At 30.8% G+C, this 15,676-nt stretch overlaps 1 protein-coding gene across 1 annotated transcript; it reads right to left on the bottom strand.

Moving 5' to 3' along the window:
• Positions 1-1,290: 1,290 nt before the first annotated feature.
• LOC149545762 (protein AGENET DOMAIN (AGD)-CONTAINING P1-like) lies at positions 1,291-1,617 on the bottom strand. The gene has a single exon (XM_089793832.1). It carries the CDS (start codon positions 1,615-1,617, stop codon positions 1,291-1,293), a length of 327 nt encoding a protein of 108 aa, XP_089649958.1.
• Between the last annotated feature and the right edge of the window lie 14,059 nt (positions 1,618-15,676).

Genomic DNA, 15,676 nt, shown 5'->3' with positions numbered 1-15,676 from the left:
TTGACATCTTGGATCCATATTATTTGAAGATGAAAACCTATGAATTCCTATCTCTTGACGACACCTATTGCATATTGGACCCTCACTGGTGCGATATACTTTCATTCCTGCATATGACTCCTGACAAACATAACACATCTTTGGTGTTTTCAAACTATCAATTTGATATCTAAACTACATTTGGAATCTTCTAAATTCAGATTGAAGCATACCATTTGGATTGGGAATGTTTTCTCTATCACCTTCTAATTCATCATTCACATGGATTTGACTTTTATGTTGTGGTGTTTCTGGGACACGTTCTATAGATGGAGACCCTTCATACTGAACATTTAGTTGATTGTTTGCATCTATAGGATGTTCATGTATGTCACTTGCTTGCACTTCAACATGTTGGACTCCGCACCTTTGTGTATCTGGAAGGACCCTCTGAGAAGTATGTTGACGATTATTTCTCTGTACATTTTTGTTCTCTCTTTCATCATTTTCTAGTTGTGCAACTGACACTTCAGACCTTCTTCTACCATAACTTTGCCCATTTCGTTGATTTAATGTTATTCTTTGTTGTTCTATTTCATTTTCTGTTTGTTGTTGTTTTTGTTGACGTCTACGGTATTCTCTACAATATTCTCTTTGATATTGCCTTTGGTATTCTCTTCTTGCCTCCTTTGATTCAAAATTTAACCTAGGTCTCACCATAGCTAGTACAAAACTAATATTAGTGAATTAAGCTATATTTTTCATGACACTAAATAATTTTCCATAGAAACCATATAAAAGATTGCTGAAAAATATATTAATTAAGAATAAATGAAGAAAGTATGAACAATAAATAAGAGAATGCATTAAAAAAATTATGAAAATACATTTTTTTACAGAAATATAGAAACATGAAGATATATAATGATTTTTTATATATGAAACATTGGATACATCATGTAAATATATTATTTTATTTATGAAAACCTTGGATACATCATTTAAAAAAACAATGGTCTAAAAGACCTTTTATTGCAAAACACATGTATAGATGATGTCAAACTTTGCAATAGAAAATGGCAACACCAAAAATAATAGGTAATCCACTTTATGAGACAGTGAATTTCCATTTTCAAATACAATAGAGTAATACCCAAAAAACATGTTGACCTCTACTAAAAAAACCCAATAACATATTCAATACCATTGTCTTAGTATCCACCTTCTATTAACCCATTCATGAGATCGACGTAACTGCACTCGAGAATAGGGTTGAAGAGTTTGAGTATGTGGAAAGTAAACTTCGTAAAATTATCGTCGACTAAGTGGAGACTTAAATTTATCAACAACAATGCCTGAGCACCAAGAATCATTCCCAAAGACGTCTACTGCAAAATCCAATGGGATGTACTGTGGAAGAGAAACAATTGGAGGTGTAGGTCTAATATCCTCTAGAAAAAGGTCCTCTACAAGAGGTTCTTGTGTGACCTCATCAGTTATAAAATTATCATATTGAATGAAAAGCTTAGGCTTGAGAGCATTGGCCACATGTCCAATAATAGTGGCAGGGAACCATGCTCCCTGGAAACCATCCTCATGAGAACGGACTTCAACTTTTGTCCCATAATTGAAGTTCATGTTTTATGTATACCTTTAGCATTAACACAATAAATAAAAAATATTTTATTATTTCATTATAAACATATAAATCAATCCTCAACACAAAGTTAAATATTTCTAAAATATTCATAATAAAATGCATATGATCACATAAATGTAAACAAAGTAATATTTATTATTCTACGAAATATTTGCAATCTAATGTTTCAAATATGGTGACATTGTCATCCACTTTTGTAAAATTACATATATTTTTAATTACAATTAACAGTATAATAAATTTCTTACTATTATAATATTTAAAAAATGGCGGCATTGCCTTTCACTTTTCAAAGATTGATGCCTAAAAATGAATTTTGATACTTTTAAAATTGCACATAAATAATAAGCATAAATTAAATGAATATATGGTTACTCTAATTTTCAAATAACAAAATTAAAACTATAAATTTATTTTTTCTTATTTACAAACAAATAAATTGATAGTTTAATGAAAATATATGGCGACATTATCATCCACTTTTGAAACATTACAAATATTTTTAGATATAGGTAAAATTATAATAGATTACTTAGTATTATAATATTTAAAGAATGGCGGCATTGCCTTCCACTTTTCAAAGATTGATGGGTAAAACATACTATTTATTCTTTTAAAATTGCATATAAAAAATAAGCATAGCTTAAAATAAATATATGGCTACTGTAATTTTCAATCAGCTAAATTAAAAGTGTAAATTTGATTTTTTAATTTAAAAATGAATAAATTGGAACTTTAATAAAATATTTGGAAAATGGCGGCATTGGCATCCAGTTTTCAAATATTAATATACAAAGATTAAATTTAATCTAAATGTAAATTACAAAACTATTATAATTGAAATAGTAATCTAATTCAAGTACTCTAAATCAATATACTAATCTTAATGAAAACATTACAAATATTTTTTCAAATATAATTAATATTATAATAAATTGCTTAGTATTATAATATTTTAAAAAATGGCGACATTGCCTTCCACTTTTAAAAGATTGATGCTTAAAATTTAATATTTATTATTTTAAAATTGCATATAAAAATAATCATTAAGTAAAATAAATATATGGTTACTCTAATTTTCAAATAACAAAATTAAAAGTATAAATTTGATTTTTCATATTTAAAAATAAATAAATGGGTACTTTCATAAAATATTGGAAATATGGCGGCATTGCCATCCATTTTTCAAATATTAATATGTAACAATTAATTATAATCAACAATGTAAATATATTAATTATAATATGTAACAATTAACACAATCTACCCAGAAAATACAACTAAGAATTAATTATAATCTAAATGTTGATTACAAAATTATTTTGATCGAAATAGTAATCTAACTCATAATATTAATATAAATCAATATATTAATCTTAATTAAAAAAGTATTATAAATCAAACTACTTTTGTAAATGAAAATAGTAATCATTAAATTTATAAATCACTATTTTTAAAAAATATTGATATGGCGGCATTGCCATCCATATGAAATATTATAGAAAACAAAATACAACATTAATCTATAAAAAAATATTGAAAAATATGAAAAAATAATAATCTACACAAATCATATCTAAATATATAACATGCAACTATATATAAATAATGCATGAAACATGCAAATGTAAATTTGAATACAACAATGTAAAAGCTAAGAAATCTAATTTTAAAAATAACTCACAACTAAATGTAAATAGTGTAACTACAATTCTTAATGCGGATAATAATCAAAATGTAAAATAAAACTTAATATAAACAAAAAATAAATAAAAAACTTACTTAGCATTTTGATCTACTTGTTGATCTTCAAATGTAGAATGCTTTTCCAAATGATTTATCTCCCTCTTTTCTTCTCTCAACAAAAACAATGAAGCTTTACTAAAAACTTGTCTTCTGCAAATGTATTCTTCTACAAATGAAGAGCAAAAATGAGAGGAGATGAGTGTTTTATAATGAGACAGAGAACTCTTCATCTCCCACGGAAAAAACTCTTCATCTCCCATTTAGAAACTCTTCAATTTCCACTAAAAAAACCTTTCAATTTCCACTACTCCACTCAAATTCGGAATTCAAATTAAGATTAAAAAATTAATTTTTTTTAAAATACACATATCAAATAATACACGTCGCTACACATCGTCGTTGATAATAATTTTTTAAAAAATGTTTAACGCGATGCGTTTCATTTTTAAAAAAATTTAAATGAGGTGATGGGCCACCACCCCGCCACCCCATTCTTACAGAGCCTGCGGCAGTAACAGCCGCTGCTGTCAGCGGCAGTTACTGCCGGCACTGATATGTGTTAGTGCCGGCAGTAACTGCCGCAGGCTGCGGCCACCTTTTACATAATGTTTTGTTCTTTTTGTTTTTTCGTTTTTTTAAATTTTTTTTTTTTTTTTTTTTTTTTAAAATTTAAATTTAGTTTTTTTTTTTTTTTTTTTTTTTTTTTAAAATTTCACTTTAAAAAAAATTAATTTCGTATTTTTTTTTTCATATTTTAAAAAAGAATATCTGTAATTTATTAAAATTTATAGGAGCCTATTTTTCCAGACCCTATTATTTTGGGTTCCATTTGGCATCCTCTTTGCTAGCTATTATTTCGAAAATATTTTTTATTGTCTTTTATGTTGGCCACCTATTATTTCAAAATTTTTTTTAATTTAAAATAAAATTTTGTAACCGCTCCCAATTCTTTTTTATTGACAAAGAATCTTGGCATATACCCGTGCTGGGCATTTGTGCTGCCATTGTATAGAACGCCTATCGGCGTAATAAATATTTCAAAGTTAATAAAATATCATTTCTATTGTCTTATATTTGAGAGTAAGTATATTAAATAAGTAATAATAAATGAACATTATGATTAATATATTTCTAAAATAAAAATATATTACTTAAAAACTTGTTTACTTTAAATGAATAAATTACTCATTTACTTGTAAATTTTAAAAATAGAAATTAATCTACATATATATAAAATATTTATTCTTTTTCCTATTTGCATACAAATTAATTAAAATCTAAACTTTAAACTACATAAATATTTTTAAAATATATATCCATCAATAAATAGTTTAGAATAAAGTAAAATCTAAAAATTAGACACATATAGAATCTTTTTAATTTCTATATACATGTTTTTCTAATTTATTTCTACAAACATGCAACTGATATTTCTATTATCCATTTTTTTCCATTCTAAAAAAATCTAGATGTAAATATAATTTTTTTAGATGCATGCAATCTTTCTAATTTTTTCTACATACATATATTAACATTTCTATTTTATATTTTGTTTTTACATTATGGTTATTTCAATCAAAATATGTAGATGTAAATAGAATTCTTTTCAAAAAAATTTATTTAAATTTAAATAACATTATTGTTTTGAACTAAATTTAGCTTAATTGTTAATGATCATATTTATATTTCTAATATTAACTCCAATTTGATCAAAGACCAAATATATTTTTGGTATTTTTGTAAACGAACTTGCTGAACACTTCCCTATTTCAAAGTTAATAAAATATCATTTCTATTGTCTTAGATTTGAGAGTAAGTATATTAAATAAGTAATAATAAATGAACATTATGATTAATATATTTCTAAAATAAAAATATATTACTTAAAAACTTGTTTACTTTAAATGAATAAAATACTCATTTACTTGTAAATTTTAAAAATAGAAATTAATTTACATATATATAAAATATTTATTCTTTTTCCTATTTGCATACAAATTAATTAAAATCTAAACTTTAAACTACATAAATATTTTTAAAATATATATCCATCAATAATTAGTTTAGAATAAAGTAAAATTTAAAAATTAGACACATATAGAATCTTTTTAATTTCTAGATACATGTTTTTCTAATTTATTTCTACAAACATGCAACTGATATTTCTATTATCCATTTTTTTCCATTCTAAAAAAATCTAGATGTAAATAGAATTTTTTTAGATGCATGCAATCTTTCTAATTTTTTCTACATATATATATTAACATTTCTATTTTATATTTTGTTTTTACATTATGGTTATTTCAATCAAAATATCTAGATGTAAATAGAATTCTTTTCAATAAATCTAGATGTATATAGAATTCTTTTAATTTTTTACATACATAAAATCTTTCTAATTTTTTTCTACATACATAAAAGAATAATTTCTATTTTCTATTTTTAAAAAAAAGCTATCATAAAGATTGATAAAAAAATTGATTGCATATGCATTCTTTAGTTTGTGCACTAAATGCACAAAATAAATTGTATAGATTAAAAATTCTCGTGCTGGGCACGGGAATATACAATAGAAATATCAGTTACCAAGAATAGTCAGCCATAAGCAATCAAATCTTAAACTCTGCAAAATTTCATGCAAGCAATCTTTGTTCTGTCTTCGGCTGAAAAGGAAAAAAAGAATTTTAGATCTGAGATTGTTTAGATTGCCCCATTCGATTCAAAAAGCCATGGAAGTCACCGCAATTACATCTCAAAGAGGCCTAATGTGCCTTGATTCAGTACCCACATGCTTATCTCCACGAAAAACTCTGCACAGGTCCTCCAGTGGCCTCAATTTCGGTCATATGAACAGAATTCTAAATCTAAATGAAATTAATTAAAATTGAAATATAAATCAAAGAAGAATATTATAACTAATTTTGAATTTCAATTTACTTCTACATCTAATCTAAATGAAAATGTAAATAAAAAATAGAAATCTCACCTGCAAAAATGTTACTCCAAAACTTCAATTTACCCCTATTCAAAAACTCCAATCTAATCCTCCAATAACCTCCACCTCTTCCTTCCTGCAAAAACATAAAATGAAAATGAAATGAGGAGCCTTGGTTTTATAACTTTTGAGAGGCTCCTCATATCCCCCAACAGACGTCTCTTCACATTCCACGAATTTGTTTCAAATTCCCCCACTCCCCGCAAAAAAAAAAAGCATGAATGTGCATGCAAAATTATATTTAACAAAAAAAAAATCATATTGAAATTATTTTGCCCCTATTTTTTCGGGCCCTATTTTTTCGGGTCCTACTTTTTCAGGCCCTACTTTTTCGAGCCTATTATTTCGGCCAGCTATTATTTCGGAAATTATTTTTTAATATTTAATTTGGAAGTTTGTAACTGCTCCCAATTGTTTTTTATTGACAAGGAATCTTGGCATATTCCCGTGCTGGGCATTTGTGCTGCCATTGTATAGAACGCCTCTCGGCGTAATAAATATTTTTTTAAAATATATTTACATATAATAAATAATAAGATTTTTTATTTTGTCATTATTTCTATTGTATTAACATTCTAACCTAATAATTAAAATTTAAAATAATATCTAAGTTTAAGTTTTTAAAATAATGTATCAATTAAGTATTTAAAGTAACTATATATATATATATATATATATATATTAATAATAAAATTAATAAATAGTTTTGAGAAATACTTTTGTCAATTGAATTGTTAAAGTAAAAAATAAATATTTATTTTTTAATAACAAAATCAATAAACAGTTTTTAGAAATACAATTGTACATGATAAATAATTATAAAAACTTATTTCATCATCATGTTATAAAAAAAATGTAAAACAATATTTAAATTTAAGTTTTAAAATAGATATATATTTTTTCAAATATTTATATAAAAATTATTTTAAATATTAGTTTGATTTTTAATTGTTTGTTTGTTATTGTCTATATAATTATATAATTTAGAACTTTAAAAAAATTATATGTAAATTTATTATTTATTGTTTTGTGACATTTAAATGTTTTATATTTTTCTAATATGAAAATAGTAAAATATTAATATCTATAAATAAATGTCAAAAAAAATAGAGCAATTATAATAATTAAATGATTAGAATTTTGTCTAAGTTTTGTTGGAATATTCAAATATGGAAAGAATACTTATGAGAGGGGGGGAGTGAATCAGAAGTATCACACTTTAACCAATAAAACTTTTAACTGAAAGTAAATTGCATGCATGTAAACACATCAAATAAACATGAAACTAATACATGCATCAATAACACATAACACTGGAATTTGGTAACCCAGAAACCCTCCAGAAATAAGAAGGTAAAACTGGGGTGGGGATGATACCCACAAAATCACTACAGCAATATTGTTCAACCACTTCTGATGGTCTGCCCTGCTAAAGGCCTGCCATGTTAAAGGCTTTACACTGTGTCAATAGTGACCTGGTTAAAGGATTTCAAGCACTTTACATGAAGTGTTACCCTATTAAAAGATTTAATCACCTTTTGATAAGGATCTACAAATAGCTGTTAAGCCAGCCTATCCACATAGGGTTTCCTTTCTAATACAATGGTAAGAAAGTATTAGGTATTATAAACCTGATAGTTTGCAATCTTTGATTGCTGAATGAAGGCACTTGTTTTGGCTCTCTCTCTAATTTCAATCCTCTGAGATCTGAATTTTGTTCATCTCCTTTGCTTTGTTCTGATCAACTGAATATCGAATTGCTGCTCTTACTCTCTATGTCTCCTTTCACTGAATTCCACTATGTTTTCCCCTTAACACTATTCTCCTTCTCTCATCCTTGTTACAGTGAGACTTTTGTCTTCCTTAAAAAGACTTTGAAGACTTAGGGTTAGGTGTGGATCTATGATCCATATTGAATCTCAATTTCCTACTCAATACTTGCCTTTGGCTTATTGGTTGCATGCCTTTCCAATTTTCCAATTGGCTTGCTTTTTCTTATTGGTTGCATGCCTTGATGCAGATTGCATACGAAATGTAAAAGATTCATTCTTATCTCTAGATCTTTCGAGATTTACCTTGTGTCGGCTACAAAAAAGGTTTACATCATAGTTTGTGCAATTACAAACTCTTATGCTAATATTCTGAGTTACTCGGCTCATGAAGCATTACTGATGCTTAGCACATGTTGTTTCTTGGATATCTCGGCACCTAAACAAAACTGTATCACTCGGCAGCTGATCACTCTAGATCACTCGGCACTTGATATTACTCGACACTTGATAAACTCTGTATCATCGACACTTGATATAACTAGATTGCTCGGCACATGACTATCACTTGGCTCCTACTCTTTGCTCGGCATGTATAGTGAAAAATGGTTAAGTGTATTGACACTCAGCTATCAAAATTATTCTTTAAATCAACAATCTCCCTCTTTGACATGAGTGGCAAAAACACTTACCTAAGATCCTGTGATATTGACATTATTTCATGCATCCTCTTATTTGCTCAAAAATTTTAAGAACAAATAACAATATACCTTATGACTCCCTGTGAGTTGATTATGCCTTGTACACTCAGTGACTTCTGTCCTGTTTCTATATACTGACCAATATGTTATATCAAAATTTAAATTTTTCAAACTTCTCCCCCTTTCATCATACTTACCATTTCATTCTGTATCTCCTACTTCATTCTATATCTCCTTCTCAGCTTATATCTCCCCTGTACTTAATCTCTACTTAATCTCCCCGATACTTAATCTCCCCCTTTTTGACACTTATGTCAAGGGTTCGATAGGGAAATGCCATACTTGGCAAAAAATGTACTATTTACTTCAAAGAGTACCTTCAGAGTTGCATCCTAGTTTTCTAGTGCAACATCCAATGACTTATACTGGATGGCAATCTCTACTGCTAGGTGTACAAGTCCATCAGATGTAGAAAGATTGGGGTCTTTCTTGAGGACTGTCTCTACATACATTTTTTCCTTATGAAGTACTTCCAAATAAGGAGTAATTGAGGATTGAATTTGCATCAATTTCGCTTTAGTGGTTGCCTCCTCCGCTGTTAAGACAGCTAACTCTCTTTTTGCGTGAAGCGATTGGGAAAAATGCTTCTCACTCTGAGCTAGATTTGTAGGGAGTTTCATGCTAGAAATCTTCAGATTTCTCTCCAAGCTTAGTATTCTCTGGCTAGTGTCCTATGTGAATGTGGAAAAATTGCACAACTTGTTGTATAGGGAAAATATGTTTCCAAGTATAGTTTTGATTGTTTCAATTTTCTTAGCCAGCTCCACTTGTGATAGTGCTATATCATCAGATATTTTCTCATTTACCTTGTCTTGGAACTTTCTTTCTGACCATTCCAGTAATTTGCATTTGTATCCCGGTCTTCACTAGCCACCTGGTCAACTATATCAGATAGTTGCTCTATGATTGGCCTTGACTTATCTAGAGACTTTAAGCTGAAAGCTTCTATGAATATGTTTTTGATTTCATTCAAGGTATGCTTGTTCTTGTGTTCTCTTCTTAGTGCTTCTTGTCTCCTTCTTCTATCCAATGCACTCTGAATTTCATTGATCTTCTCTTCAGTGAGAGTGTTGGATTCATAGTATGGAATCTTTATTTCTTCATCAAGCTCAGGAACTCCATAGTGAAGTTTCCTGACTGCACTTGATGAGCTCAAGCCTATTGTCTTGATTTGTAATGGTAACCTATCAGTGCTCAGCTGCTGAAGAGTCTATGTTGGAGTACTAGATTTGGGTAATGCAACCAATATTTGTATTGCAAACTCCTCCTTCTTAATTGTCTCATCTTTTTCTTTAGCTTGTTTATCCTTTTGGTGATCAATAGGTGGGGTTGAACTTACTAGTTGTTCAGATGTTTCTTTGACTTCCCCTGCTGTTGCACTCACGATCTGAAGTGTATCAGTGGCTACACTTGGTAGAGGTAGTGGAGGAAGGAATAGAATACTAGTAGATTGTATGGTCGAAGGTGGTTCTTGTGTTTTCAACTTGATTGTCTTTGTTTTAGCTATTGGATTCTGCAATTCATCAACACTGACCAATATAGGACTTGAGCACAATTTCGCTACTAGTGTTGATTGGTCAAATATTTTTGCTAAATCCTTTGCAGTTAATGGATTGATGTTTGGACCAGAAGTGTCTGTAACATCCTTGATTTTGACAATCTCTGCAGGTGTGATGATGGCATGAGGAAGACTAGGAGGTGATAGCTATGTGTCTTGCACACTTTGATCTTGTTGCTCAGCTGTATCTTTCTCTTCCTCTTTCTCCTCTATATGTGCCTCTTCATCTTCCTTTTCTTCTTCAACCTTCTTCTTCACTTGTTCCTTTTCTTTTTCTTTAATTCCTGATGCCTTCATCTCCTTTTTCCTGGCACTTGCCTCTGCCTTATATTCTTCATTGTATACATCTTCTATTTTCTTGTAAACTATCCTCCATAATCTTGTGGACTTTGTAACTACATCCTCAATTTTGTTCTGCAAAATACTAAAAGCTCTATGTTTCAGAGTGAATCTATTGTTATGCCTTTTAACTGCATTTGTTATTTGATCCTTAGTTAAATAAGGCAACAACTTGGCTAATTTTGATTCCCTTATCTCCCTTTCTATTTGCAAACAAAAATGCCATTTATCCTCTACAATGTTGTACAATTCTTTAGGCATTGATTCATCTAACTCTAGAGGTGTGTGCTTATAATCAGCCATCATAGCATACATTGATTCCTCTAATTTATTTTGTTCCTCCTTGGTGAGCTTAGAAAAATTTAGTTTTTTTAAACCTTTCAAATCATCATTCTTAATCTTTGAGCATAATTTATCAATAGCAGTCTGAGGTTTGTGACTTACCACTTGAAATTGGTTGTTGTCCTTTGATTCAGTCTTCTCTTCATTTGTTTGAGGCTGGGCAACAAATTCTCTTCTCTTCTTTGGCTTAGCAACAGTCTTCTTTGAAGCTTTCTTCTTCTCTTCTGCCTCCTCTTGGGCTTTTTGTGCTGCAACCCTTGTAGTAGGTCTCTTTGGTGCAGGAGCAACTACTTTCTTTGGCTTGGGTTGAGGAGCAGGAGGGTTTGTGGCCTTTCTTTTTGTGACCTTGGTTCTAACTTGTGCTTCCTTGACTTCTTCTTCCTCAGTACTTTCCTCTTTATCTTATCCTAACCCTTGAGTCAGACCTTGAGTCTCATCTCCCTCATCTTCAATGTCTTCTTCTTCCTCTTCTGCTGTTCCTTCTCCTTCAACACCAAATTTTCTCTTGATTTGCCTTACCAATTTTTCTTTCTTCTTTACTGGTGAGGCAGTCTTCAAATCTGTTACCACCCTTGATTTGACAACATCATAAGTTCCAAAGGATTTTGCATTCTTGTCAACTTCCTCTGCAAGGAGAGCTGTTATCTCTGTAGAGGCTTGATCAATATCGAGTTCATAACCTAGTGGCCTAAGCTATCTCACTCTAGGTATGACTGCTTGTATATAAGTATAATCAATATCTACAAGAAAGCAAATGTCTTTTTCATATTTCTCAGTCAATGAGACTGGAATCCTCATTCTTTGTTTCATGGACTATTTGAAGTGCTCAAAGTAGCTAGTCATTTGGGCATCAAAATTATCACCCATCTTTTCAATATATCCATTGATCTATTCAACAATTGTTTTATCTAGATTCTATTTCACCTTACCCACAGAAGGGAATTCTTTCATCAGATAGAAAAACATGCACACCAAGACTGATCCAAATTTGCACTAAGCTCCCTTGCTCTTCCTTATAGCTCCCAGATTCTCATTAATCTATTGAAACATGAGCTCTGCTAGATCATAGGTATGATCCTTTTTAACCAATTTGTATGCAACATCAACTGCTATACAAGGCACCTTGTTTAACCTGCTTGACTAATAGAATTTGTGTGAAATGATTCTCACAACAAAATCTAGTAGGGGTTCTATGATTGTATCAATAGTCATTCCCCTATTGTTCCATTTAGCACCCGTGTTTCTCTCTATTACTTCCTTTTTTGTCACTACGTAGGGTCTTTGGCCGATCTAGGGTTGGAATACCAGTAACCCTATGAATAGTTTTCTTGGTAAATTTCACTGGCCCTGTTTCTAACCAAAAGGCTCCATCATGTATTCTGCTCAAAACTATGCGTACCCATTCAACTTTGAAAACAATTGGAAACTCTAGGGTTTTGGTCAATCCCTTTCTCTCAATTATTGAGAACTCATCTTTCAGTATTTTATTATCACATAGCTTGTCATATGCATTATAAATTTGTAGATCTCCTATGGCTCCAATTTTGTAGTTATAACATCTAAAAAACATCTTGGACCATGACAACTTTATCAGAAATAATGGATAATGCACCTGCGAGATCATTCTTGTATGCAACTTTTGGAATGGGCTTGAACTCTAGTTGCTTGACTTCATTGCTAACCAACTATATTTCATGACTCTCCTTGCCCTTAGTGGTTCTAGACCCAAATGCCATTATTTTCCAAACTAGGGTTTATAGTTTAAACAAGTTTATAAACACTGTGTAGCTCGGTACACAAGTAAAATACCTCAAATCGATGAAACTCATGCTAAATCACTGTGGAAATCCTTGCAAATAGCTTCTAAACTATCCTTGATCTTCTACACTCTTTTCATCTTTGCTTCGCATTTGAATGGTGAGAAATGATCAAAAATTGACCTATGTACCCTTCAAAATAGAGCAATTAATGCTTAGTGCACTGACAACTGTCTACTCGACACCTGAAGGATTTCAACATGACTCGGCACCCATTGTGTTTCGCTTCACTTGGCATCAACTATCAACTCGGTCATTGTTAGCAACTCAGCACCTGAAGACAACTTCGGCAAATTTTGCAAGACTCTCAATTTTGACTTAGCATCTTTGCTTATGCTGATTTCTTCTTTGCAGTTCTTCTATGTCTTGGGACTAATGTATGATATAACTTAGTATATCAGTCCCACACACTCATTCTTGCTTAATTAGATGATGTGTGATCACTTGACCCATTAGGTGAAGTGATCTCTGCACTTGATGTGTTGCACTCATCTTTCTTCTTCCATGTCTTATTCATCTCAATTCTGATGTGTTCAACATCTATCTTTTCCTTTCCATTGTTGAACTCAGAACTTGGTGCCTTTGACCTTGTTGGGCAATTCCTGCTGATATGACTAGTTTTTAAGCAACTGAAACATGTGGTTTGACTCAACCATCTTTTATAGTTCCCCCTGAAATGTGTTCTTATGCAATTCTGGGGTATATGTCCATATTCCTAACAATAGTGACAGCTATACCTGGTGTTGTAATCCCAATAGTAGTGATTTTCATTCACTTTTGTTTTTGCTAGCTGATTTGATGTCCACATAGGCTTTGATCTGCATTCAAATGCCCTATGTCCATACTTCTTGCAGTTATGGCAGTGACCCTCAAATCTTGATGTATTAATAGTCTTGGTTCTACATTCATGTGCTTAATGACCTTGCTTCTTGCACTTATGACAATAGTTTGCCCTCTTAGGCTTATCATGCTGATGGGAATTCTCGCTTCTACATACATTAGATGTATGTCCTTTGTTTCCACAGAAATGACATGTAGGTTTGACATTTTTACCTTTGATGCTTCTTTGTTTAGCACTCTTTGATGATTCTCCAACTTTAGTGCTATTGTATCAAAGTCCTGATGTATCATGGGTTGACCTTGGGGATTTCAGCAATTGCTCAAAATACTTGATGGCTTCATTGGGTTTGTTGAAGCTCTCTAAAATTTTCTTTTCTCTTCTCAAGTCATTTTGCAATTGTTTATTCTGCATCTTCAGTATAGAGATCTCAATGTCTTTCACATTGAGTTCACGATGAAGGTTCATCATTTGGGCAAGTGTATCCATCTGCATGTTTGAGATCCTTGTCAATTCAGTACATTTTTCTTCAAGTCTTTTTGCAAGATTTCTTTTGTCATTTTCCATCATGACTTTATCCTCAACTGCTCTTTTCTTTTGTTCAATGATTTCACATAATATTATGGCCTGTGATTCATGTTCCATCTTGAGAGATCTTATCTCATCTACTTGAACTTTGTTTTTCTCCATCAGTTTTGCAATTGTTGCATCAAACTCTTTAGTATCTCCATTGGAAAATATATTTGTGGTATCAATCTCCTTGTAGTTTATCTCATTTTCAGCTATGGCTAAATCCTTCCTTCTTTTCAAAGAATTTCTCAATTTATCTCTAGCTTCTTCCAAGCTATGCAGAGCAAGTCACACATCTATCACTTGGTTTTCAATGATCTTTCAAAGTTTGAAAACTTCCATCTTTAGATCTCTTCCTCCAAGCTGTTAGGCTTTTTGTTGTGAGAACCTTAATTGCTCTGATACCAATTGTTGGAATATTCAAATATGGAAAGAATACTTATGAGAGGGGGGGTGAATCAGAAGTATAAAACTTTAACCAATAAAACTTTTAAGTGAAAGTAAATTGCATGCATGTAAACACATCAAATAAACATGAAATTAATACATGCATCAATAACACATAACACTGGAATTTGGTAACCCAAAAACCCTCTAGAAATAAGAAGATAAAATTGGGGTGGGGATGATACCCACAAAATCACTGCAACAATATTGTTCAACCACTTTTGATGGTCTACCATGTTAAAGGCCTACCATGTTAAAGGCTTTACACTGTGTCAATAGTGACTTGGTTAAAGGATTTCAAACACTTTACATGAAGTGTTACCCTGTTAAAAGATTTAATCACCTTTTGATAAGGATCTACAAATAGCTGTTAAACCAACCTATCTACATAGGGTTTCCTTTCTAATACAATGGTAAGAGAGTATTAGGTATTATAAACCTGATAGTTTGCAATCCTTGATTGCTGAATGCAGGCACTTGTTCTAGCTCTCTCTCTGATTTTGATCCTCTGAGATCTTATTTCTATTTTTCTCTTTTGCTTTGTTCTGATCAACTGAATATCGAATTGCTGCTCTTACTCTCTATGTCTCCTTTCACTGAATTCTACTATGTTTTCCCCTTAACACTATTCTCCTTCTCTCATCCTTGTTACAATGAGACTTTTGTCTTCCTTAAAAAGACTTCGAAGACTTAGGGTTAGGTATGGATCTATGATCCACATTGAATCTCAATTTCCTACTCAATACTTTCTTTTTGCTTATTGGATGCATGCCTTTCCAATTTTCCAATTGGTTGAATGCAGATTGCATAGGAAATGTAAAAGATTCATTCTTATCTATAGATCTTTCGAGATTT

Source organism: Cupressus sempervirens, chromosome 7 (assembly GCF_028749045.1).
Source record: "Cupressus sempervirens isolate cs-2001-9-10 chromosome 7, ASM2874904v1, whole genome shotgun sequence".
Taxonomy (NCBI): Eukaryota; Viridiplantae; Streptophyta; class Pinopsida; order Cupressales; family Cupressaceae; genus Cupressus; species Cupressus sempervirens.
Note: the sequence above shows the minus strand (reverse complement) of the source record. Positions and strands in the feature narration are given on the sequence as shown.

Bases quoted from the DNA above. Each gene is read 5' to 3' on its own strand.
- LOC149545762 (XM_089793832.1), bottom strand. From the start codon at position 1,617: ATGAACTTCAATTATGGGACAAAAGTTGAAGTCCGTTCTCATGAGGAT.